The following is a 25,765-nucleotide window of genomic DNA, read 5'->3' on the forward strand; positions in this document are numbered from 1 at the left end:
GAATATTTATATTAAATTAAATAATTTAAAATAAAATAATATCATAACATATATCACTTGATTTACAATTAAGTGATAAAATATGTACATAAAAAACGAGACATATATTATGTATTTATTGTATTAGTATAATCGAATTCAAATAGGTTTTTTACAATCATTTTAATATTCGTTTAAGAAAAGTTTAAAATCAACTTATGTTTTTCTTCTCTTCTTCTAACTTCTTTATTTGCGACTAAACTTGAGTAATGAATTGTACTAATTTAATTATGTCAACAGTTACTGTACTAACAAAGACAATTCTATAATCAAAATCTCACAATATGAATAATATAATGTCGTGGATTCAAAGAAGACTATTTTTTACTATTAGATATTTTTTTCACCAAATGAATAATATTATTTGAGACGTTGATTAATTTGATTTTGTAACATACAAAATTCACTAAAGGGGAAGTGTTTAAAAGAACTTTTCTTTTAATCTATTTGAAATCAATTTCTGATTAATTATGAAATATGCCTTATTTATTCCACTATAATCTTAGTAATAGATGATTAATTACTTAACTTTGGAGTGAAAATCATTAAATAAAAGTTACTTTCCTATTAAATATGTTATTAATTTCATTAATTTACTAAACATCATAATCGTGCTAAAATTATCGACCGTTTATTAAGTATTTATCAAATATTTATTTGTTAGAAAGAGACCTCATTTAAAATTAATGGACACAAAGCATTTAACCATAAAACAAACTTTTCATCAAGTCTAGAACCTAATGTTCACGTGGATAAATAAAATATATTATACAATCCTTTTACTATACTATTACCAACTATTGAAATTTTTAATTTGATATTTAAAATTTGTTGATTGGTTTAGTTTATTTTTATACCACATTTAGACCAAAAAAAAAAAGAAGTATTCTTTTCCGTTCACAATACTCAAATTAAGATTTCATCTTATTTAACCACCACGACCCATAGGTATTAGTCAAATAGTCACCCTACTTTTCCTTTTAAAATTTTCCTACCTAATGTCTCGTATTCATATCAAAGTTCGATTAAATTAAAATTTACACTATATTAAAAAAAAAAAATTCAATAAAAATAACTTCATATCCAAGAGATTGTAATTCAAGAAATCTGAATCAAAAATATAAAGTAAGTATAGTCAAATAGTTCGATTACCCTGCCACGACTTATAGCATTAGTCAAATAGTCACTCTACTTTTTTTAAAAAAAATATTCACTTAATGGTCAATATGCATTAAAGCCTAATTAAATTTAAATTTGCATCAAAAAATTCCAACTTGAAATATAAAAGCTTCCTAATAAAAATAATTTCATATCTAAAGAGACTCAAATATAAAACCGTTAATTAAAAATGAAAAAATATTTACCACTCGAATACTTTCCGCGGGCGATGCCCAGTGATGGTTGATTAAAAAAACATTTTAAGCCCCTAGTTGAATGAATAACAAAAACCATAGTTATAGTGGCATTGTTGTGTTTTTCCTAAACTATGAGGTCTTGTATAATTAACTTAATATTTTTATAATATTTTAATTCAGAGAATTTTACCATCATAGGGACCTCTGCTCCTCTTCCCCTTTTTCTCTATCTTCTGCATAAATAAATATACTCTTCTTTGAGTTGTAATAAAGAAAAAACAAGATATTGTGAAGGAAAAAACAAACAAAAAGAATATGGGATTCTTCAGTTTTAAGGTTGGTATGGCAACTGATGATTCACAAATATGAAACATCTTTAGTTCTCTTCATAAGTTCTTTCTTCTTGCATCTAAGCTTCTTTTGCTATGTTATCCCATTTCTGTTTTTTTCTTCAATTAGGAGATAAAGTTGAAATCTTTTTGAGTTTCTTGTTTTAGTTTGAGGAATTTTTTTCGGGGGAAAATCCAAAAATTATGCTCTGTTTGGCTATGGTTGAAGTCGAAACTTGAAAATTTGAGTTTTTGAAGTTGTGGTTGGACATGCATTTTGTAATTTGAAGTTTTTGTGAGTGGAAGTTCCAGAATCTTCAAGAACTGGTTTGTAAGGAAGTTGGAATTATTTAAAGATCAGATTTTTAAAATTGGCTCAAATTTAATGGCTTAAACAGATGTTTGAAGATAAATCTGATTCAATAATTTATAGTCAAATGTTAGCTCAGTTCCCTTCTTTGTCAGATCTGCCAAAGGTTGGATTTTGTTACTTGCAATTTGTTCTTTTCTATGGACAGCTTTCATCTTTTAGGATTTTTTTTCTAAATATTGTGGATTCTTGAGAAAATGAAGCTATATTTTGAAGTGGGGTTCAATCAATTTTTTGTAAATATTGTGGATTCTTGAGATAATGAAGCTCTTTTTTGAAGTGGGGTTCAATCATTTTTTTCTAAAAATAGTGGATTCTTGAGATAATGAAGCTCTATTTTGTAGTGGGGTTCAATCAAGAATGGCAAAGAGTTTGTTTATATTCTGTTGTTTTGGAATTTATTGCAGCTGAATGTAACGCTTGCATTCAATTTCAAGAAAGTTTCAGTTTTAATTGGAGATAGAAACTATGTTCTGCTTCATTCTTTTGTTTCTTTTTCATGAATCAACTGTTACTCTTGAGAAATTAATGCATTTTGTGTAACTAAAACTGAATTGCTTACATTGTCTCTTAGAATATCTTGTTTAATAAGAGAAGTTCTCTCTTTACTTCCACTGTTGTTTGGTTCAGATCACTGGCTTCTTTCTTTCTTCCCTTTTTTTTTTTTGAATCATGAGATCCTTATCCTTTTTGCTAATTGAGATTATAGTGGATCTTTGCAAAGGATTTCTGGTGTAATTTGCTTTTAAGGTGAACAGATTGGACAAACTTGAAGTTTTTCCATGTTTTGACCATTAGACAAGTTTGGTCACTTGTCCTTTTCTTGCAATGAATGTAACTTTAGTTTAAATATGTATTTTTTAAAAAACTTCGAACAGTAGTACATAGAGTTCACAGCATCTGTTGCAGTTTGTATATAAATTAGATGAAGTAGCATAAATCTATAGAAGTTATAGGTGAGTTGATGATGCAGATTTACAATTTCTTTTGTTGATGTGTGATTGATTCTGCAAGCATTCATCATTTTTTCAGGTTTTCTTTGCTTGATCTATTACTTTGTAGAATTGCTCTGAGATAGTAGTGACCAAATTTAAGGTTGGTTTAAAGTAGATAGATCATAATGTGTAGCTGCTGTAGTAATCTCACCAACTGTTAACAAACTGTAATATAGACCTTGAAGAGCGCGATTAGTTCCTTTTTCTGCTCTCTTTTAACAAATATTGTGCATACATTGTGTAGGTTGTCATGTCTTGCTGCTAGGAATTGTCCTTCCCTATACAAATTGAATGCTGCTCAGCTACTGATGTTGGTCTCACAGTGAAGATTAAAATCACTCCACCGTGGCACCCATGAAACCTTGTCAAGCGAATAATCCTTGACGCCCAATAAACGTGCAGACCAAAGAGATACCAGACTGCATAGGTCATATATTGACGAGGCAGGAACAATCTTTTCAATGCAAGCATCACGGCGCAGAAGAACAACCATGTCTAATATGCTTTACTGTGAACCTGTGCAGAAGGCAGAGGCCTACTATCTGCCTCAGTTTCAAACTTTAGAAAGCCATTTGAGCTACATTAATGGCAGCCTTGGAGGTAATCACTCCTTTCAGACTTATCGTGACCGCTATTGCATGCTGGAGGCGTCTTCTGCCACTGGAAGCAACGCTGTTTACCACTCACCATCAACTGCTAGTTTCTCATCAAATGGAAGCACGACGTGCAATCAAGAATCTCAGCTGTACCTGTCAGATGTTCGTCAATCCCCTGAGACAACTAACTATGGCTCACCCATAAGTGGATCTTGTATTACAGATGATGTGACTGATTTCATGCACAAGCTAAAGGAATTGGAAACAGCTATGCTGGGACCTGATGCGGACTTCCAGGAGAGTTATGATAATTCCTTGGCAAGCAGTATAGCTTCCTCAGAAATTGATAGCTGGAGGCAAATGATGTTGGCCATACCTAGACGGGATTTGAAACAGGTGCTTGTTGCTTGCGCAAAAGCAGTTTCTGATGGTGAATTAGTAACTGCACAAGTGTTGATATCTGAGTTGCGTCAAATGGTATCAGTGTCAGGGGAACCAATTCAGAGACTGGGAGCATACATCTTGGAAGGGCTTGTTGCAAGGTTGGGTGCATCAGGAAGTTCCATATGCAAATCCTTGAGATGCAAAGAACCCGCAAGTTTTGAGCTTTTGTCTTATATGCACGTTCTTTACGAGATTTGCCCTTACTTCAAATTTGGATACATGTCAGCTAATGGTGCCATTGCAGAAGCAATGAAGGACGAAAATAGAGTCCATATAATTGATTTTCAAATTGCTCAAGGGAGCCAGTGGGTGCCTATGATCCAAGCTTTTGCTGCTCGTCCTGGAGGACCCCCACATATCCGCATAACAGGCATTGATGATTCCACCTCAGCATATGCTCGTGGAGGAGGCCTTGATATCGTGGGGAAGAGGCTTTCCAAACTTGCTAAGACTTTCAAGGTTCCTTTTGAGTTTCATCCTGCTGCCATGTCGGGTTCTGATGTTCAGCTAAAAAACCTTGGAATTCAACCTGGAGAAGCACTAGCAGTAAATTTTGCTTTCACATTACATCACATGCCAGATGAAAGTGTGAGCACTGAAAATCATCGGGATAGGCTATTACGGATGGTCAAAAACCTCAACCCCAAGGTGGTTACCCTTGTTGAGCAAGAATCTAATACAAATACTGCTGCTTTCTTTCCTCGATTTCTTGAAACCTTGGATTATTATTCAGCCATGTTTGAATCAATCGATATGACTCTTCCAAGGGGACACAAGGAGCGCATCAATGTTGAGCAGCATTGTTTGGCGAGGGACGTTGTTAACATCATAGCATGTGAAGGGATTGAAAGGGTAGAACGACATGAACTTCTTGGTAAGTGGAAGTCGCGGTTTAGAATGGCTGGTTTTAACCCATACCCATTGAGTTCATTGGTGAATGCTACCATCAAGACATTGCTAGAGAGCTACTCTGATAAGTATAGGCTTGAAGAAAGAGATGGTGCTCTTTACCTTGGTTGGATGAACAGAGATTTGGTTGCTTCTTGTGCCTGGAAATAACAAATGGTTCTTTCATAGAACTTTTCTCTTTGGTCCCTTTTTTTTTCTCTCTTATCTTTGTAACAGCTGAAGTGCTAGTATATAGTAAGAAAACAGGTTCCTTGTCAAGTGTATCACTTGATCAATCAAAGTAAAAGTTTTATTTCTTGGAATCCACTTTTACATTTGCCATATTACAACTGATATGCAGAGGAAGATATAGATATAGGTTTTGATGATCTTACAAGACAAAAATCTTATTACTGGTTTTTTATGTTGTCAATGTCATGTAATGCAGAGGCCAGGCAACTTTTGGTTACCAATACAACTTTTCTCTCTGTTTCGATTTGTTTGTTTCGATTTGTTTGTTTAACTGGAAGTCTAAGAAAGTAAAAAGTTCTTTGAATTTTGTGGTTTCAAACTAATGATATGTAGAAAAATCAAAATTTTACTTGATCTTGTGGTCTCAACCTGTTCTTAAAATGTTTTCTCAAGCAGAGAGTCTTATCGGAAATAAACTTCTTATATACACTCTATTTTCATCAAACCCCATTTAAATAGAACCCCAAGAAATTAGTCTGATCGATACACATGATCAAATCTGAACTCTCTTAAATTTATTATTGACAACACAACTTATACATTTAAGTATAGGAATTCACACCAATTATGAGGTTAAATCAGCTGTTTCTATAATACATATATATTTATCCTTTCTTTTTTCTCCTACAGTGGAGAACAATTGACCAATTACAACAAATAAGAAAAAAGATAAGATTAGATAACTTGATGATGTAACATTATCTAAATCTGTATTGAGTTTGATTGTTTGGCATTATGCTCTCAATTTGCACCAATATGGACAATATGTTTGCTTTCACCTGATTCAGATGTGGACTCTCCACTTATTCTTGTTGTATTAGAATCAGCCTCTGCTGTATTTTGGATAACAGTTCTGGAAGGTGGGATGTCATGGTCATGCTGCCCTTCATATGCTGTAATCACTGATTTTGCATTATGGGATGACCTCTCCACATGCTTCTTTGCAGGGCAACCAGCACTCGAGCATCGGTAGTAACTCCTGCGGATAAAAGAAGCTGAATTTATAGAGAGACGGAGAGCACCAAAACCAGGGAACGGGGGTGGAAGGAAAGAGAACGACAAAAGCATACAGAAAGTTGAACATTATCATACAAACATTCATATTGGACATATAGAGTCTGGGAGCAGTGAAACAGAAACTGATCATATCAGCTTCTATATACAAAACTACACTGCAAGCTCTTTATTTATTGTTCTTTTTTAATCTGATTAAAAGGTCTAATGTCTCATTTAAGATTACATCGCAAGATATGATCGTAAGACCATATAGGAGGATTTAGTATTTTAACTTCTATCTAAAAGGAAGTATTTTTAGAAGTTGTATCAAGAAGAGTGAACGGGACTCGTGCAAATACTATTCCATTTTCCAGACTACTTTGGGACAACTTAAAAAGGAGTGGTGGATAGTCAGTATGATATGAAGACAGCAAATTGTTCTAATACATCAAATTAGATTGCTTTCATTCCTTTCACGGGTCACAGTGGAAGAATAGAAATACTTTGTAAACTCATTACAAGAAAAGAACTCAAGGTTAAGAGGTGATAAGGAAAATCTATTTTGCAAGGGGCAAAAGTTTACAAACATGTTTTTAAGAAAAGGAAATATTTACCTAGGATTTGGATTTCCTTTCACAAATTTTTGCCCGTATTTACGCCACCGGTAACCATCATTGACTACATCCACTTCACTGCTAGTCTGAACAATGTGTCGTGTTTCACTAGGAGACTTCATAGGTGGAGTCATGTCATCACTCGTAGGTACTTCTTTCTTCCTGTTGCAGAACAGTTGCACAATGATCAACTTTATGTAGAGCTGAACACTGAGTACAAATAAAGAAGATGTTGACTTTCACATACCGTCTCTTTGAGTTGCGACCACCATTATTATCACCCTCATCTCCTGATTTAAGTGGCTTCAGAACTGTATCTTGTGCACTACCACCAGCTGATACAACAGCCGCTGAACTCAGGCTCTCCGATGGTACGATAGATTGACATGCTTCACCAAGTGCAGTAGATTTCTCACCTTCAGCCAATTATGTCACTAATTAAAATTTATTATTCCTACTTATCTAGACCAAACAAAGTAATTGACTCGGCCAATCTTGAGTACCTTCATGTGGTGTTCCCGTTGACATGTCTGGTCGTCTCGTTTCAGAAGGCACTACAAGCTCTGGGGAGATTTGGGGACTATTTAGAGGTTTTGGATGCTCATGCGTTGCTATATAGTGAATATTGGTTATATTCCCATCTTGTGATCTCTCCACTTGTTTTTTTGCTAGACAATTAAGGCGCGTGCACTTGTAATAACTCCGAGTGAACTCATTTCCTCTAACAAGTTTCTGACCATATTTTCGCCAGTTATATCCATCTTCAGATGGTTTTTCAGGTTCACTGAAGGGAGTGACTCCTTGATCAGATGGCAAATCCTGGACACTCGTATCAGGGTTCCGCCTAGATTGTAACTTACACAAAGCATTCTCAGCCATTGGTGAAGAAGTTACTTGTTCTTGATGAGGTTGAGATACAACTTCTTCCATTTTCTGACTTTGTATTTGTTGTGAAGAATCTGAAGCCTTTCCAGGTACTAGGGAAATGTTTCCGTCTTTTACAGGAGAATCTGATTTACAAGATATTATGTATGGTTCCTTCTTCGGTAGTACAGAAACTCGACTAGATTCGGATGCACCACCCTCACTCTCGAGACCCTTTTTCTGATGCACATTTTCTGCATCTTTCTCTGGTACATTAGAAGGGGAACTATCTTTTTGATTGGATTGTGACACATCATCCTTAGGTATACCCATTCAAACTGAAAGGATCTATTTGAAGTGAAAACGACAAAGTACGACATTTAGGATGGGAGTGAAGTACAAGTATATTGGCATATACAACATATAGATCCGCTAATCCCAAAAATGTAGCACACAAGTGAGTTGGCCCTGTCTATTTGGAACATATCAAATATCAATTTTTCTAGAGCACGGTGAACCAATGACATATAGATATTAATAGCATACAAAGACAGATTTATTATTCTGTACCAAGGACTTAATTTAAGTGGCAAAGGTTGAAGAACTTCTGACCGTCAGAGGTTCGAACCTTGCACCATGCTAACTAAGCTGCGTTATTAAGTGGGGAAGGGTAGAGAGCTGGACCATCATCCCCGACTTTCACCAGCACAGGGTACCGGGTAACTTTATCCACCAAGACTTGGCAGATAACTCACATAGTGCTTTGCCTCCATCGAGAGCATACATACTTTTATGTTAGGCCTCTATTCACTTTCCCTGTAACATTGTTGGTCTCACAACTATATCATAAACTTTCTTTCTCTTTATTAAGTATCTTCATATTGTAAAGCATTCTTGTGGTACTCTACCTCAACATCCTATTTTAGTTTTATTTATGTATTATACCTTCATCTATCATGTCATTACAGAGTCCGCTAAAATCCCTCAAAAAACAGTCATTTATCAATTTGACATTTATGGATACACTAATTCTTTGTATCCAGCAGAACTCATTGCTCATTTATTACCTCAAACGAAGTATTCTACGTAGCTATTCTTTCCAAAGTTTTCCCTTTCATAAGTACGTTTAGTCCTTCTGAATTGCCTAAATTCTACGACAACTGCACCTGAAAGGATGCCGAAGTCAAGGATGCCAAAGACAGTACTTGGTGAAATAAATTTTTTGAGTATCAATTTCAAACCACTGCTAGAGGTAAAAATAACCCACTACATCAGAACTCTTTCGATGTTTCACGCAAGTCATTACTTCAGGCTTCAGCTAGCACTAAGAAGGCTACTCCTAGTAGAAGTGGTAGAATTATTCCAAGTATTTCAGCTGGATCAACTATGTACTCAATGTATTACTACCAGCATGTGAATCAAAACATATGACTGGAGCATCAAACTAGTTATATGTATGATTCTCCAAAATAACCAAAACACTTTACAATCCAACATGGACTTGAAATTTTCTGGTAATTATCACGAATCACCAAATTGATGGCGATAGAACAATCCCAACTAGTTTGGATTGAGGTGTGCCTGATAAGCTGTGTAACTTAACTTTGATCGGATATTTACATATCCTAAGTAGGAGGATATCACCAATAATGATTCTTCTATTCCTAAGTAGATGCTGAATAGTTAACTATCTAATTAAAGTTCAGAATCAAAGATAAAATAAACATAAAAAGTGAACAACATACCACATTGATTTCTCATACGATCACTCAACTAATAGTTATTATCACATTTTTTTTCTTCGAGGTAATAACTATTAGTTGTGTGAACTCAACAATTTCTCATGACCCTCCAATCTTCACAAACCCCCAAAAGTTGTTAAAGAAAAATGAATTAACAACAGCATAAGCCCTAAAATACATTAAATAAACTTAGCAGGAAAAATAGTATAAACAAAAAACAGCGAAGGCAAAAAAAGGTCAAAAACTCTATGAATTGAGAAGAGAATTCTCACCTTGTTGTACACAAAGTTCCAATCAGCAAAATTAAGTTGGGCCAACTACTACTCTATTCTTAGCTCTGTATCACTCTGTGTGTTTGAAAGGCAACTACTTACTTCAACCTTTTTTTGGGGATTAATTAACAAAAAAAAATTATATAAGAAGAATTTTGATGAGGTCTTATTTTTCTGTTTTGGATTGGAGTAGTGAGAGAATGAATAGAGATTATATTTGGAAAAGATAGTGATTTATTGAAAGGGGAATCTAATTCCTATGTTGGACTTTGCTACTGCTAACCAATAGACATATGGCCTATTGACAGTGGCATTTGTCAGCACTCAGGTTTTTTTTTTTTTGTTGTTGTTGTTTGACTTTTTTTTTTCTGCATTATATTATATAATCTTAATATTGTTCTTTGAATTGTGTATACTCTTAGAATTAACGAATGGATACGTGGTTTCATCTCAATTTATTTATTTGTTTAGCTTAAAATTAAAAGAATCATCCGTTTTTCATAATTTACACACCCGTGATCCAAATTAAAATATCGTGACATTTAAAATTAAAATAGAAAAAAGAGCCCTTTTCCATTAAAACATAACCGAAAACCTTTTAAATCAAATAAAAGATAAACTTGTTCTTCACTACATTTTCATTTGAAGCTCTTTCAAATCTCATTAAAATAAAGACATAGTAGCATGTGTTTTCATTGAAAAACAAGAGATCCATTTTAATTTGTTGGTGAATAGAGTTGAAAATATTATCACTAGTGATAGACAAAGCTTCAAGAAAAGTGGGTTTGCAATCAAATAAGAAATTTGAACTTAAATTGATTAGTTTTTGTTGAAACGGGTTAGAAATACTGTCACTATTGACGAATATAGCTTCAAGCTTGAAATTGGATTTTCATTTTTCTTGAGTTCCACGGCAAAATTGAAGTTTGATAAAAATGAGTAAACAATACAGTCAATAACAAGTATATTCCAACGACAGAGAAAAAACCAACAAACTAACAACGAGCTTTATCTCCAAGCAAGTGAATTGAACCAAGTACACCATGTTTTTGTGGTTGATGAAAAGTTCTTTATTTTAATTTTCCACATGATTGAAAATATTCTTACAATCTATTTGTGTTGTTGAAAGAGGTTGATTAATTGTTGTTGTTTGAAATTTTAAGAAGGATGCATTGAGTTTATGGAGTTTTTTTTTTTCTCTTTTTTTTTTTTTGATAAGCGAGGAACCAACGATATTTCCTTAAAAAAAAAAAAGATGAAGGGTTATTTGATTGTGGGTCGGGTGAATCTTTTAATTGTGGGTTGAATTTATGGGACAAATTGTTAATTTATGGGTTAAAAATAATGATCAAACGAATAGTTGATTAGGATTAAGATATGTGTACAGAATGAGAGGTCTGTTAGTAAGAGGGGCATGTATGTACGACAATGGGACGACAGGGGCTGAAGAACCCAAAGTATAACGAAAGACATAAACGTACCATTCAGCAAAGTTAAGGAATAAATTCATCTTTTTTCCCTTTTTTCTAAGCTGCATATTATTTTGTAGAGTAGAAGTAAGATTGTGTATTGATTGGGTTCAGTTCGATCGATTTTAAAGTTTATCAATTAACACAGTACTCTTTTTTTAATTTCAGCTTCAAATACTCTTTCGATTTCAACTAAATATTGTCAATTTGAAAGATATGACATCCCTACTTATATGATCTGAAGGCAAAAGAGAATTTTAAGTAATATAAATCTTAAAAAAAGGGTTGCAAATTGAAAGAAATAAACCTACACAACTTGTTTTGTACAGTGAGAGTATAATGGAGGACAAAGTAGGTATATAAACTCTCTGTGTCTAACAGTTTAAGCACATTAAAACACCAGATGTCTTTTAACTTAAGCTCGAATCTCGAATCCAAGCATACTGTTCCAGAGACGGCCTTCAAAAATGTTACAGATACTGTTTCACCTTAAAAAATTCTTTGGGGATAAAGCTCGTCATTTTAATATAGAGTTTAGCTCCAATGGAAAATTCCGTTGCTTGCTGCATAATATACAGCAATTGCAATCAAAAGAACAAGTATGACGATCCACAAGCTCAGACCTGCAATGAAACGATATGTTTAATGACATAATTACCATAACAATAGTCGATTATGCATTTGCACAAAGAATAGCACTTGATGGCAAGACTAGGAGATCTGTCGGCAGTACAATCATTATCAGCCAGTTGGAGAAAATGATCCAAGATTAATTCAGGTACTAATGACTTACCAAACTTAAATCAATTGAAATGCTAACAAAGACAAACTTCTTGCAGTTGTTTCCTACTAGTTCATGTCATCAGTAATATCATGATGATTGAGTTAAAACTGCACTAATCAGGATTAACAGCAGAAGCTTACAAACTACTAACGTTAGGCTCATTTTAGGGACTCGGCTGGCTACCTGCTAACAATTACCACACATAAACTAGCTACTCTCTACCATCATGTTCCTAATATTGATATGCTAATTAAATACTCACCACTTTTCTTCTCTTCCTTTATAATTGTCACTCTCACTCTTGAATCCAAGGAGGCAGAAAGCAAAGCCCTGAAGAAAGAAAGAAAAAATTAGAATTGGTTGTGTTGACTGCAGGCTTTTACAGGTACTAACAGGAGCATGAAAACATTTTAGGACCTCGAATCTTCTGAGAACTTCAATGTTGTTACAAGACCAAGATGAGCCTTTTTTACCACATTTTGCACTTGAAAATTGTTGGAAGACACTATCAGAACATCTCCCTCAATTGTTCCTCTGCAAAGGAAAATGAAATACAGACAGCATTAAGTTCCCAAGAACATATTCTACGGAACATCATTATTGCTTCTACTACTCAGCATTATAAGATGTCAATAGGATGATGGTAGTTTCATGCGGATCATAATGTATGATATGAACTTATGGGAAATTCCTTGAAAAATTTACAACCTAAATGTAAGTTGTTGTTAAATATATTAGCTGGAGAAACTGAAATTGACTCAATAGTCCCTCAGAACAATACATCATGTCTCTTGAACAACAAGCTAACAATCTGACATCTTACTCTGAGATTTGCTTTCTCTCAGAGCGTCTTCAATGATACAGGCTTAATCATATAAGAGAAAGCATCTTGTATTACGTTCCATCAGAAGTCAATCAGCAACTTATTTTTTATTCGTGTTGGTGTCCAGGCAGTCCCTTACAACTCACAAGCACAGGTGGTCGAGTAAACCTGTTCACTGAGGTTAGCAGGTGGACCCACATATTATTCTTACTACTACTATAAAAGCTGGAAGGGAGGAACTTGTGGTCGTCCTATTTAGAAGGATATTTGTGTAATGTAGAATGAACTGTTTCTTCTCATTGGTTGCTAGATATATGTTACTGTAACTTCTCTATACAGTTTTACATGTATTTTCCTATTTTGTCTTGTGCAGAAAAAATTACTTGTAGGACATGCTGTCTGAATCTAAAATTATGACAACTTCCAGTTGAGTGTCAGTTTTTAGCCTTTTACACATGGTAATATCTTGGGTTTCTTACTGCAGGTCTTTTTTGCTCTTTTGCTAACATGTTGTAATCTGATTTTGATGTCAAAAACAAGGAAACATCAATTGTTTGTTTTAATTCTATGTAGTAATCTGAAAGACTAGTCACTTACTTTTTTTATTTGCTCACAAGTAAGGATGAGACTAGTTTTAGGTAAATGTGGATAAATATACAAACTTCGATTTTTAACTTTTTGGGGCAGAAGTGGATAACTTGAAGTTTTTAAGCAAAAAGTGAATGGGCTGTTTGTACTTTGTCCAACTCTCAGGTGCTTTTTCTCAACCTTTACATAAATACATTTCATGATAAAATCTTTATTTACCAAAAAAGTGTTGCTCGCTCTTGTAGTTTTAGCTTGCACTATCAACTATTAATCTTTTTCCTAATGAAAATAATAACCTTATTTATGAACGAAGTTCATTAATTTCACATTACAACAAGAAGTGCAGAGCATCTAACACCATTACGTTTCTTTTTTTACGACAAGGGAAACCCGCAGCCGCTAACCTTTTTGGGTGATCACAGGGTAAAATCCTACTCCTATGCAATAGCTCGCAAACCACATAGGAGAGGTAACCCGCACTAGGCAAGCCTGGTGCGACGAGCTCGACCCAGAAGGCAAACCCCTTGCCTTCTCTGGCAAGGGGTTTTGAACTTGAGACCTCCAACATGGAAGTCCCAAGCTTAAACCACTGGGCCACCCCGAAGGGTTAACACCATTACGTTTCTTGAAGAAATAAAAACGGAGTAGCCAATATTTGATTTCATTATGGCGGTAATTACTAATGAGAATTACGAATATCACACATTGACTGATCAAAGAGAGATCAAACAACGAAAAGAAAGACCGATTCTTTAACCAAATATGTATCAATTTTAAAATTTTAAAATCAAACCAAGCTAAAACTAAAAATTATCTATTTTTTAATCAGTTCGGTTCATTTTCACCGAATTGTGAATTCCCGTAATTAAACTGTATTTATTAAAATACACTACAACAAACTATTAACACATGCCTACAGCCACTTATATTATAACTAAGCTTTGAACCTGGAATCTCTAGGTATGCTACTCCTATGTGTCAACCTCTCCACCATCTCCTTTGGAACAAGTCAACTAGTTGTTTTTCTCCTCTTAAATTATCAATTTATTTATTTTTTTAAAAAGGAAACAAGCTGCTTTAGTTGGCAAGTGCTCACACTTTTTGAAGGGAAGCACTAAGTTTAGCACATTATATGAATCTTTCCAACTTTAAGAAAATTCAGCTATATGGAGAGTTCAGTGGTGCAATGATATGATATTTATAGATATTCATGGAATAGAAACCAACAAAGAGTCTTACATTGCCAGAAGCTTTCCATTGGGTGAAATATTGAAGGCACAAATAGGATCACGAACAACACGCTTTGATTTTATCCTCCTCCACGTAGTAGTACTCCACTTCGAAATACTTCCCCCTTGATCTTTGCAAATACAAGAATACAGGGTTAATTCTTCATACATGCCAAGTGAAGCACTATCTGAAATAAGGTAATTCAGACAAATTTTCAGTGTAGCATATCAACCTCGCATTGTGGTGATGTATAGAACCTGATTCTCATCGTTGATTGGTGCGAATCTACAATAGCCAAAAATCTCATCCTGAGTACAAGAGATGCTTCTTGTCAGATAACTAAAGCAACAAAGAGAAAGATCGGGATATATGCCCACACAACGTCCTTGAATTGGGAATATATAAGAATCCACCTGTATGATGTAACTACCCTTTATCTTATTAAAAATAAGAATCCACGTGTAAGAGAGAACCAGTTTATATAAAGCTAATTGACAGGAGAAACAAAACATTTAAAAATGAATCTACACTGCTTTTTGGGTAGTCTTAACTCTCAAGTGTCAATTAAATCGAAAATTTGGCATCATTTCTTTTCATTCACAGGGAAAAAGTGGAACGCAACACACAGACCCTCTTCCAGCATCTAAAAGTCATTCATAGATATTCTTACATTTTCCTTCGTCAAAGAAGCTACAGAGGTTGATTTTGAGACATCCCAAATCCGGCAAGGGCCGCTTCCAACAGATGCAAGAAATTTTCCATCCGGGCTGCATATACAACCGAAAACATTTGTGTCAAAATCTGTCTACCATAAAATATATTGCTTGAAGTGCTTAAATTGAAATTGAGCAATGCTATGGACCTGAAGTCTAGATCCTTCACAGAAGCATGAGCATTAGCCTGATCAAGAATATTTTCCATGCTAGGCCACTTAAAAACCCTCAACTTGCCATCCTGTACTGCACCAAAATTCAAATAATCAAGATATTTATTTGAAATTCCATATTTCAATCTTTATACAAGGACAGCAAGAAATCAGCAGAAGCTGATCTAACAAATCAATCATGTCTTAGTCTGAAACGAGATGTAATAATTATTCTCCAAATCAAAGTTGACAAAGCATAAGGAATCTTTGGGGATGGGATGACAGACAGTTCAGCATGATTGTGTTCCCTAAAATTAGACCAACAAGCCAAGTTGCGAAAGTTCAGCATAGAGACTACAACATTTTTCCTTTTTTTCACTATATAGAGCAACAGAACAAATAGAATAGTATATTTGCTTTGTAAATTCTATGTCAAAAAAAATTTACTCATTATTCTCCCAAACTATTTGGTATTTCACAGTGCAGCTGATAGAGTGATTGATTCCTGGTTAACCTACTCTTTACCATTTATATACGGCAGCCATAGACTGCTCTAAACCACCGAGCATAAGGTTCATCATTGTTCTGCAGGCTCACATTACAGCCAGAAGAAACTGATCTTAAATGTCAATCCACACATTAGCAAACATTAGTGGGGAAAAAAAAAGAAGATGGTCATGGAGGATAATGTATAAACTTGGTCACACTCACAAAATGGTTAACAACTTCTGTCAGTTCCAAAAGACTCTATTAACTCCAAAAAAATCGAAAAGAAGCAGCAAGCTTAGAATGAGAGGATGGTAGGAAAAGACTAGCATAGAAATTAATATTTCCTGATAGAAATCTATTCCTTCGGTATTTATTTATTACTAGCATCAAAGGAAAACTCCTTAAACTGTGTTATGAACCGATACTAAGAAAATTCTTAAAATGAAAAAAGACTTGTTTAAAGTTTTTCTTTTACTTTGCTACTAATTGCCTTCAGCAGTTCATTATTTCTGAAAGAGTTTAAGTTCTTCTGACATCTTTCTTACAATAAAGAACTAAATCTGTAAAGGAGAAAGCCAGATGGGTTCTAAAGGTAAGGTAACAATGAGGGATCCAGAACGTGAGTCAAAACACACAAGATATTTGTAACTAAGACTGATGAAACCTTTTATCGCTTACAGAGTGATGCCAAAGAATCAGGCTATAATCCTGAGTTTACTCCCTTCTCCTGTACACCAAATTATACCTTGTGGGGCAGAACAAGGTCTCAGGGAGGAAAACAACCCAGATTTAAAGAGCACTTTCTGCTTCCTTTTCACATCAAGCCACTTTCTGCAACCTTTACAGTTTAATGCAGGGAGAACATGCGTACCACCAGTGTTTATTTTGGTAATTAGTGATGTAAACTAGTGGTGCCATAATATGTACTCAGACTACCTCATCCTTTTCCTTTAAAGACAATCTAACCCATAGGTACAAGAATATTTTAGAGGGCAAAATAAACAGAGACCGACTTTCCTGGAAATGTTTTTAAAAAAACACTTTGTCCAACTTTTACCAACGTATGAGAATAACCAGAGCTTACAAAAACTGGTCTACGTAAATATTTCATATACAATGAACAAAACAGTAGTGCCTTCACATTGAGCATTTTTCCTTCAATGTCAAGCAACAACCATACTTTCATTTCAACCTGAAATAGTTTAAGGAAAGATATCTACCTCACCACCGACAGCAAGTAAAGAACCTTCATTGTTAAAAGTTAGTGCTAGTTGTTGTCCAACATCTTCCAATGGCTCAAGCACTTTCTCAGATGATCGCAGACCCAATGAACGATTTTCATCTGTCTGAAAATCCCAGTCAAACCATCTACACAGGTAACACATTGATTAGATGCTTACCCACACTACTTGCCAAAAGGAGAGGCAAAAATTCCAAGCTAAATTACTGCAAGTGGTATACTGTGGCCTAAGTTTTCTTTTCTAAGTTTTCTTTAAGTTTGCTAAAGCAACTAACAAGATAAGAGGAGAAATCATAAAAATGAACAATTTCAGAAAGTCGTAGACCTGATGTCAAGTGATATCACTTTAGTCCTTAACTGTATAAGCCCCTAAATGTTCTATCAGCAACAGTATGCTTTTGTAATTCTACGCTCCCCTCAGCCCGTGCCACCACTCACAAGTCACAAAGTGAGGGCTGAGGGGTGAAAAGAATGAAGAGATACTCAGCATGAATAGTAATCTAAGCCTTCAAAGTAAATCCCATTGCACAAACTTTACCTGCAGCTTTTTGGCAATGAGCATATAAGACCTTCTCCACCTGGATGTACTGCCATCCTATAAGGCAGATCACCGCCAGTTCCTAACCTAGCCACCTTCAACAAAACACATAGTTCTAGTCAAACTGATCCAAGGAGGCAACAAATATAATCTCCCATGCTCTTCTAATGTTTCAAGGAAAACATAAGTGAAGAGCATACATGGCAATGGAAATAAAGTTATTTGATCAATCATAAAGCTCACTGATATTTGTTGCTTTTGGATGTATTTGATAGTTTTAGCTATGGCTCTTGTAAAAAGAATAGTTTTATTAGGGCTAGAACGTCTGAAAATGTTATTATATAAGCATCACAACAACCAGGTCTGACAAAGATAACGTACTGCACTGAAAAATAGCAAATCTGATGTCTGTGGTCAACCAATCCGAGCCCTTCTCATCCTTCAGCAAGCAGGATTAAGACTTCACCATTAATTTCCCCAAGACAAAAGATTATTTTAATGCCCAAAATAGTTTTATCATGTACACCCTCCAACTCAATTTATACGACAATGCTTGACTTGGCACAAAGTTTAAGATATTCATTTCAACTCATGAAGAAAATAGTAAGTTAATGATTGAAAGTTAGTTCGAACAGCAGATCATCAAACTAAAGTATAAAATTCAAAAAGAATAATTGCTTCAGATTCTTAAAAGTTGTGATTCTTGTGGAAACTAAACAGAAATAGAATAGTTCCGAACATAATCAAATGTTTCAAAACAGAAATCGTATCATAAGACAAATACAAACAAAGGAATAGCTCATTAAGCTACATAATGATGCATGTTTAAAAGTTCAAGAAAACCATTGATGGTAATACATATTTCATAGACCTTAACTTCTTAAAGATCATACAGAACACGAATCTATAATGAACATAGGCACAAAAAAAAATCTACAGAGCAATTCAATTTGCATAAAAGCACTGTACATCGAATCATGAGAATGAAAATTTCTGACTTACGGGTTCATCAGAGAGCACATTAGAATCAAAATCGAATTGAGCAACAATGAGAGCATTACGAATACCGCTATTCCCTTCCCCACCACCTCCGGCAAGAACAACATAGTTTCCCGGTGCCGAGGACGATGATTTGTCTCCGTTGTCCTTTTCATCATCGGCCGACGGTTCAACGGCAGATCTGAGAGCGCTCGGTGGAACCCAACCGGCACCGTAAATTGGGACTCCGTAGTTTTTGGAATTGGCAAATTCAGCCATCTTTGGTAACTGTGATCTCAGCGTATCGAGAAATCGAGATGCGCACCGGGGGCTTTGGTTTGCTTCAGTCAAATGGTGAGAATGTGTACTGTACGTCTGTAATATTACTTCAACGGGGCCGGTTCGATGAGGTTGAAAACCGGTCAAATAGAGTAGAATCGGGTTGTCCGAGTCAAGACCGGTTAGTGTCATTTAATGTAAATTAATTAAGGAGTGTTTGGTTTTGACATGACTAATGCATATACTTTATCTAACAATAGTGTTCATTAATAACTTCACAGATCCCTAAAGAATGATAAATAAAAGGGGGTAATATTGTTATATTATCTTTTAATTTTATTAATTAAATAATAAGTAATAAAGGCAAAATAAACACAAAAAATAAATTATCTTTTGATTTCTTAAATTGAATAACTATTTTTAATATAATGAACAATTATAATTGGATTGAGGGAGTATTAAATTCTGCATAAGTAATACCTTTCATTTGTCCATTTTCTCTTTTTTTAGTTTTTCTAATTACTTTTGTATTTTAACAAATCAAGAAACAAAGGACAAAATGAGTTTTATCTACTATACATTCAATTAATTATTTTGAAAAAAAGATACAACTTCTTAAAAATCTTAAGTTTTAAATTCATCCACTTCATAATTAATAGAGGTAAAATGATAAACTCACTATGTCAATCTTATATTCTTAATATGTGTTTCAATTCAAAAGTAAACAAGTGATTAAGGAGGGTATTATGTTCGGTAGGTGATTAGGAGATATATGAAATTAATACAATACTTGCTTTACATTTTAGAATTCAGCATAATTATTACATGTATAAGTCACAAAAACAACTCTAACCATCTAGCAAATGACCCTAAGGTACACCAAAGGGACATTTGATAATTGGATAAGAAACAAGTTATCAATGCATTAATTTTCATATAAATTATACGGTGTTTGATAGGTAGATAGAATATAATTTATTCATATACAAAATTAATATGACCACAATTTAGAAACATGCATAACTAATACATGAAAAATTAATCCTTGTATAGATTATATTTTTATAAAATAATACATAGATTTGTTCATAATTAATCTTTGTATTACTAATACTTGCATGATTTTAATTTATATTTAGCAACAAATTAGACTTCATGTATAAAATTAAGGGAAAATTACGTAGTTAAGCAAAATTATACTACTTAATTACTCATCATAACTATGCTTTGTTATACTTACAACTAGCGACTAACTTACACATTAATTGCGTGAGTCGATTTTGAGTTTGTATAATAAGTCATGTTTATATATATATAATTCGCTAGAATATACAAATATATATGTATAATATACAATTATCCAACCGATATATTTATACATTCACCTCTCTTCCACTCTTTGCACACTATCGCTCGTTTCTCTCCTCCCTCCTCTGATCTCGCTTGTCATATATACAAATGCATATGTATAATATACAATTATCTAATCGATATACATATATAATTTACCTCTCTTCTACTCTCTGACCTCGATCGCTCGCCCCTCTCCTCCTTCTCTTAATCTCGCTTGCCATCTATATAAATACATATGTATAATATACAATTATTTAGATATACATAAACAATTCACCTCTCTCCCACTCTTTGCCCTCTCTCGCTCGTCTCTCTTGGTTCTCCTAATCAAGCTTGTCTCTCTCCTCCCTTTAACATCTAGCTACAAATTGTAATTATATATGAAAGTCCCCGTAAAATTAATACGGATCTTATTTCGAAATATTAGAAATTTGCATTATTTTATTTTTATTTTTATTGGAAAAATATTCCCAAAAATGGTAAGGTAGAACGCGTTCAAACACATTGGAGGTCAAATCTGGCTTTCCTTGTCCCTTCGCAATTGGGTCACCGCCGCTCTACATATATAACTTTCTTCGTTTTTTCTTATCAATTCTTCTTTCTATACACAAATTACCCTTTAAATTTTCCGATCTTCATCAACCATGTTGTTATCGCCGGGACACTCCCCGCGCCACCTATCAACGCCGTCTCCTTCGCCGTCGTTGGCCGAGCAAAACCCTAATTCAACCCTCCACAACAGTAATTCTTCTATAGCACCAACTAATAAGCGCCGATCGAAAGTACTCGATGAGGACACCTACGTGGCTGCAATAGAGAAAATAATCGAGCGTGATTTCTTCCCAGATATCCCCAAGCTTCGCGATCGTCTTGATTGGCTTGAAGCGATTCGTACAGGCGATCCGGTTCAAATTCGTGATGCTCAGTTGAAAATTATTGAACGAAGGGGAGGTAAAGCTGTTGGATCGAATACTGAAGGTAAATTACGAACTCCTGGTTCGACTTTCTTTCGAAATTCGACTACTCCGTTTGAAGATCCTTATAAAACTCCCACTCCTAGTGTAGTTAATGGTAATAATTGGTCTAGTGTTGGGGATAATGCGGAAGGAGGTGGTGGTGAGGTGGATGGGTCTTTGAGTTTAGATGAGTTTTTTAGGAGGTATACGAGTGAGGATAATGAGAGTTTTTCAAAGCTTATTGAGAAAGTGAACAGGAAAAGGAAGGAGAAATATGGGTATTTGTTGGAAGGTGAAAAGGAGGAGGAGATGAAGTTGATTGAGGATTCTAAGAGGGCGAAGGTAGTTACTGATGGATATGGGACATCAGATCAGCCAGTGGCTACATTGGAAGGGTGGAAATATGCTGCTAAGAATTTGCTGATGTATCATCCGGCGGATAATGGAGAAGTAGCTTTGACTGAAGAAGAAAGAGCTGAGAGGCTTAAGGGATTGACGAAAGAAGTTAGTAAGGTGAATACAAGGTTTCATGGTAAGATGATGGAATCACAGCCGAAAGAGGATGAGACAGTGGCTGTGCTTTATACACCTGTTCCTGGGGCAACTCCGGTTCCTTTTCTTGATAGAGGTGATAAGACAAAGAAGTATGATTTGGATGACCTGCGGAAGACCCCGAATCAGTTCTTTGTTGAGTCAGGAAAGAAGGCTGAGAATGGATATAGTTTTGTTAGTACTCCTTCACCCGCGCCTGGTGTTGATGGATCACCGTTTATAACGTGGGGAGAAATTGAAGGAACACCTTTGCGGCTGGAGCAGGAGGATACACCCATTGATATTGGTGGAAATGGTGAAGGCCCTCAGTATAAGATCCCAATGCCACCCTCCAGAGATACAAAGGCTCATTCTTTATCTCGTGAAGCTGCTCGTAAGTTGAGGGAGAGGTCAAAGATGTTTCAGAAACCACCATTACCTTCACCAGTTAGAGGAGGGAGTGCTAGTCCAGCTGCACGTACTCTTTCACCTGCTGCACAGAAGTTTATGCGAAAGGCAATTGCCAAGTCGTCTCACTCTTTAGACGAATCTCTACGAGCAAGTTACCGTGGTTCAAGTCCTGGAATGAATACTCCTAAAACTGGCAGGAGTTTGTCAAGGTTAGGAAGAGAAGGTAGTCTAGATTCCAGGTCACCATCTATAAGAGGAGGATCTAATCCTCCTTGGTAATTGTCTTATAGCAATGTATTGGTAACTACCTGTTCCTTATCACAAAAAAGTATTGGTAATAACATGTTAACCATTCTCAATCTTTGTCTTTTTTACCTAAGCTTTACTAAATGTTGTCTTTGCTTCTGTTTATGTCTGTAAATGTGGAAATCTTGAATTTGCTAGTGATGAGTATGCGTCATTCCTTTTCCCTGTATTGCTTATTAAACTCGTTATTTATCACTTCACGGACTGATAGAGCTTTAGCTTCTCAAGTAAGCTGAGCTTTTCCCTTATGGTAAAGCTGCTTATCCATTTGAAAGCAGTGATTGTGTAGCGAGCTGATGAGTATTCTTTTATTAAATATTAAATTTTCGTTGTTCTGATTCTTTTGTAGCTTAACTTAGTTTTGCTGTTTCTCCATGTTTTTATTAGTTGTTAAGGAGACCAATTAGCACTGTGTACCCAATTGACAAATTTATATTTCATTTGCTCACCAGTTATGTAACCTTTTGGGGTTTGGGGGGTGGAAAAAGTACTAAAGATCCAACCTTCGGGGTGGCCCAATGGTTTGAGCTTGGGACTTCCATGTTGGAGGTCTCAAGTTCGAAACCTCTTGCCAGCGAAAGCAAGGGGTTTGCCTTCTTGGTCGAGTTCGTCGCACCAGGCTTGCCTGGTGCGGGTTACCTCTCTTATGTGGTTTGCGAGCTATTGCATGTGCACACCCAAAAAGGTAGCGGCTGCAGGTTTCCCTTGTAGTCAAAAAAAAAAATACTAAAGATCCAATTTCAGACGACTTGAACTTGCTATAAAACATGTAGATATCCACATTTCAACCTTGAACGGTTGTCTAACCGAATGTCTGCAACTTATAAAGGGGAGATTAGTGGGTGTGGGAAAATCAGTTGGTAGATTCTTGGAGGATATTTATCTTTGAGGTCAAGGTCGTGTATTAGTGTGTTTAATACAGGTTTTGTTGTGGCATGTAGATAGGGGTGAGGCCAAGGTGACAGCTAGTCAGGTTGAACGTAGTTCTGACTTCTTTGAAGTCTTCTGTTAGAGAACCAGATATGCGCTAGTGTGTTTTTAGCTTCTTAAAATTTCATGACATTGTTAGATGTAATATACAATACCTTCACTAGTTCCAGTATATGTCTTGGTAGTTTGTAAATGGTGCCATTGGCAGAGAGTAGTGTTGTGGCAGATGTGGAACTTCTTTATATTTTTATCTCCAATCTGATGAGATGCAGTGACTTAAATCCATTGTTCTGCCATGTTTTAGCTCTATTCTTTCCCTTTTGTGGAGCACAAAGGACCCCATCATGCAAGTTTTTCCAGAAGAAAATTTTACTTCATTGCAGGTTAACATATTTACTCCCCTGAGATCTATGGTCTCTTTTGATTCGGATGAAAAAAAATTAATTAGGAAACTGTCGCCTTTCTTGCTGTTGGGTTTTTGGGATTTCACTGATTGTCAACTCTTGTTAACACATTGGTAATCGTTCCTTCATCAGAGCAATTTTGCTCACTTTCCTTAATGTATTTAGTTATTTCAAAAGGAGCATATGATAAACCAAAGTAAGAGCTGTTAAAAATAATGAAGAAAACTATATGAAAACAATGTAATATAAACACAATCTGATGTAGGAATGTGCTGTTTGATAACCTGTTACTAATTCTGCTTGTGGGAGACAAAGTTGAGAAGTCAAAACTCCATTCCAGGCTACTCGGTTCCTCGATCCCCTGAACTTTTTGGGAAGAGAGGAAGTGGTAATGCATGTGAGTTAAGAAAGGTGGGCAAGTTGAGTATAGGTATGACAACAAGTTTTATGGTTGAAGCAACATATTTATTAAAGGAACTCTAGTGACTAGTCTAATACATAGGATTCAGGAACGATTCTCTTGTGGCAAGAACTTCACTTTTTGAAGTTGAATTGCTCTTGCAAGTTGCATGTCAATTGAGGTTAGGTTGCTTATATGTTTTCCCATAAGTATTCAGTTTAGTACCTAGGGTTCTCTTTCATGTAGTAATTAAGAACCACCTATACCCCCATGTCTGGGAATCAATGGCGGAGGTGGAGGACGAGGGCCTTCAGTTAAGTTATCCTGTATTGGGTTCTTATAACAGAGGAATCTGTGTGTTCTATGTCGAAAAGAAGAAGGTTAAGACTTACCTGTGCCAAAAAGGTATACGCCCTGTTACTTGAAGTGTTATGATTGTCTCAGTGCTGTGGTTAAGTCATGGTTATTTGCTACTAAATGAGCTGGCTAGTTGACATGTGATTTTTTTAAAATTATTTTGAAGTCTGGTGAAAGCCATCATTATTGTTATGATTGTAACTCATGTGCCTGAGATTGCAAATGTGTTGTTCATAGGATGCTTTGTTTACAGGGAAAGATAGAAGATATATCTCTTCATTTGAATTGATACTTTTCTTTAAGAGGAGATTGTTGATAATAGCTCTATTAGCGGAACTCCATTTGTGAATTTCAGAAACTCGTAATCTTCTGATCACTCGACAACAACTTTACCAATTACGTTTTACTATCTGATGCTACTAGCTGGTAGATTCAGTGAATGTGATGAAGCGTGTTTTGGGCACGGATGACACATGACATGAACTATTTTAGTGTATTTTGTTGTATGGTGACAGCAATATTCATGCCACGGATATGTTATGTAATCTTATATTGGAACAACTCGATATTTTTTTCTTCAAGATATTTGAGTCTTTTAACTTAGCAGCCATTAATTCTTTTCTGACTTTTTCAATATATTCACATGCTTGTCCTAGCTTTCTTACAACTTGCTTATAATATTTAAAAAAATATCCAACTTGCAAATTGAAATGTTTTAATTTAAGAAATGTGATGCAAATTTGATTCTTGTTCTTTTTTTTAAAAAAAAAGTATATATTCAACTAATTTTTTTAGTTAGTACTTGAGACAGAGACAGATCAAGTTACTAGAAAAACAAACTTCAAATAAATATGTATGATTTTTATTAGGCCTCTAATTAAAATTTCATTCCCAGAAAGAAAATAATGAATAGTTGAAATGTATTTATAAATAAATAATTTGATAATAATTTAAATATACTCCTAAAAACTTATAAAGTTTTAAGATAATTTAAATATGCTTTACTTTATAACAAAATTATATAAAATATATAGGTTAAAATATATTGGTTTGAGATTGAAGCATAATTGTTAATGAT

At 35.0% G+C, this 25,765-nt stretch overlaps 4 protein-coding genes across 7 annotated transcripts; 2 read left to right on the top strand and 2 right to left on the bottom strand.

The window, feature by feature from the left end:
• Window positions 1-1,576: 1,576 nt before the first annotated feature.
• Window positions 1,577-5,343, top strand: LOC107026443 (scarecrow-like transcription factor PAT1). Of its 2 annotated transcripts, none has more exons than XM_015227408.2 (2): window positions 1,577-1,730; window positions 3,333-5,343. In XM_015227408.2, exon 2 carries the CDS (start codon window positions 3,550-3,552, stop codon window positions 5,185-5,187), a length of 1,638 nt encoding a protein of 545 aa, XP_015082894.1. In that variant the 5' UTR covers window positions 1,577-1,730; window positions 3,333-3,549; the 3' UTR covers window positions 5,188-5,343. The 2 variants fall into 2 exon arrangements, with proteins under 2 accessions (XP_015082894.1, XP_015082895.1); XM_015227409.2 differs by lacking the exon at window positions 1,577-1,730 and adding an exon at window positions 1,772-2,199.
• A 415-nt stretch (window positions 5,344-5,758) lies between these two features.
• LOC107024349 (WRKY transcription factor 1) lies at window positions 5,759-10,003 on the bottom strand. Of its 3 annotated transcripts, XM_015225313.2 has the most exons (6): window positions 9,757-10,003; window positions 9,488-9,653; window positions 7,382-8,090; window positions 7,126-7,294; window positions 6,879-7,040; window positions 5,759-6,247 (listed from the first exon to the last, which is right to left on the bottom strand). In XM_015225313.2, the coding sequence occupies exons 3-6, from the start codon at window positions 8,073-8,075 to the stop codon at window positions 6,010-6,012; spliced, it is 1,263 nt and encodes a 420-aa protein (XP_015080799.1). In that variant the 5' UTR covers window positions 8,076-8,090; window positions 9,488-9,653; window positions 9,757-10,003; the 3' UTR covers window positions 5,759-6,009. The 3 variants fall into 3 exon arrangements, with proteins under 3 accessions (XP_015080799.1, XP_027774165.1, XP_015080798.1); XM_027918364.1 differs by lacking the exon at window positions 9,488-9,653 and having other exon boundaries at window positions 7,382-8,214; window positions 9,757-10,002; XM_015225312.2 differs by lacking the exon at window positions 9,488-9,653 and having other exon boundaries at window positions 9,757-10,001.
• A 1,484-nt stretch (window positions 10,004-11,487) lies between these two features.
• On the bottom strand, window positions 11,488-19,261 carry LOC107024030 (SEC12-like protein 2). The gene is made up of 10 exons (XM_015224908.2): window positions 18,785-19,261; window positions 17,783-17,877; window positions 17,225-17,372; window positions 15,513-15,604; window positions 15,321-15,417; window positions 14,883-14,958; window positions 14,660-14,780; window positions 12,427-12,543; window positions 12,272-12,339; window positions 11,488-11,848 (listed from the first exon to the last, which is right to left on the bottom strand). The coding sequence occupies exons 1-10, from the start codon at window positions 19,229-19,231 to the stop codon at window positions 11,760-11,762; spliced, it is 1,350 nt and encodes a 449-aa protein (XP_015080394.2). The 5' UTR covers window positions 19,232-19,261; the 3' UTR covers window positions 11,488-11,759.
• Window positions 19,262-20,898: 1,637 nt separating this feature from the next.
• LOC107026517 (splicing factor ESS-2 homolog) lies at window positions 20,899-22,765 on the top strand. Its single transcript, XM_015227511.1, has one exon. It carries the CDS (start codon window positions 21,037-21,039, stop codon window positions 22,567-22,569), a length of 1,533 nt encoding a protein of 510 aa, XP_015082997.1. The 5' UTR covers window positions 20,899-21,036; the 3' UTR covers window positions 22,570-22,765.
• Window positions 22,766-25,765: the final 3,000 nt, after the last annotated feature.

The sequence above is a fragment of the Solanum pennellii genome, chromosome 7 (genome assembly GCF_001406875.1).
Source record: "Solanum pennellii chromosome 7, SPENNV200".
In the NCBI taxonomy this organism is placed as follows: Eukaryota; Viridiplantae; Streptophyta; class Magnoliopsida; order Solanales; family Solanaceae; genus Solanum; species Solanum pennellii.

Bases quoted from the DNA above. Each gene is read 5' to 3' on its own strand.
- LOC107026443 (XM_015227408.2), top strand. From the start codon at position 3,550: ATGCAAGCATCACGGCGCAGAAGAACAACCATGTCTAATATGCTTTAC.
- LOC107024349 (XM_015225313.2), bottom strand. From the start codon at position 8,075: ATGGGTATACCTAAGGATGATGTGTCACAATCCAATCAAAAAGATAGT. The intron at 7,041-7,125 runs GTATGTGAAAGT...GTTCTGCAACAG, and splicing joins GGTCGCAACTCAAAGAGACG to GAAGAAAGAAGTACCTACGA. The intron at 6,248-6,878 runs GTAAATATTTCC...TTTTATCCGCAG, and splicing joins AAAGGAAATCCAAATCCTAG to GAGTTACTACCGATGCTCGA.
- LOC107024030 (XM_015224908.2), bottom strand. From the start codon at position 19,231: ATGACACTAACCGGTCTTGACTCGGACAACCCGATTCTACTCTATTTG. The intron at 15,605-17,224 runs GTAGATATCTTT...GGTGCAGTACAG, and splicing joins TACTTGCTGTCGGTGGTGAG to GATGGCAAGTTGAGGGTTTT. The intron at 14,959-15,320 runs GTAAGAATATCT...TCTTGTACTCAG, and splicing joins CTTCTTTGACGAAGGAAAAT to GATGAGATTTTTGGCTATTG.
- LOC107026517 (XM_015227511.1), top strand. From the start codon at position 21,037: ATGTTGTTATCGCCGGGACACTCCCCGCGCCACCTATCAACGCCGTCT.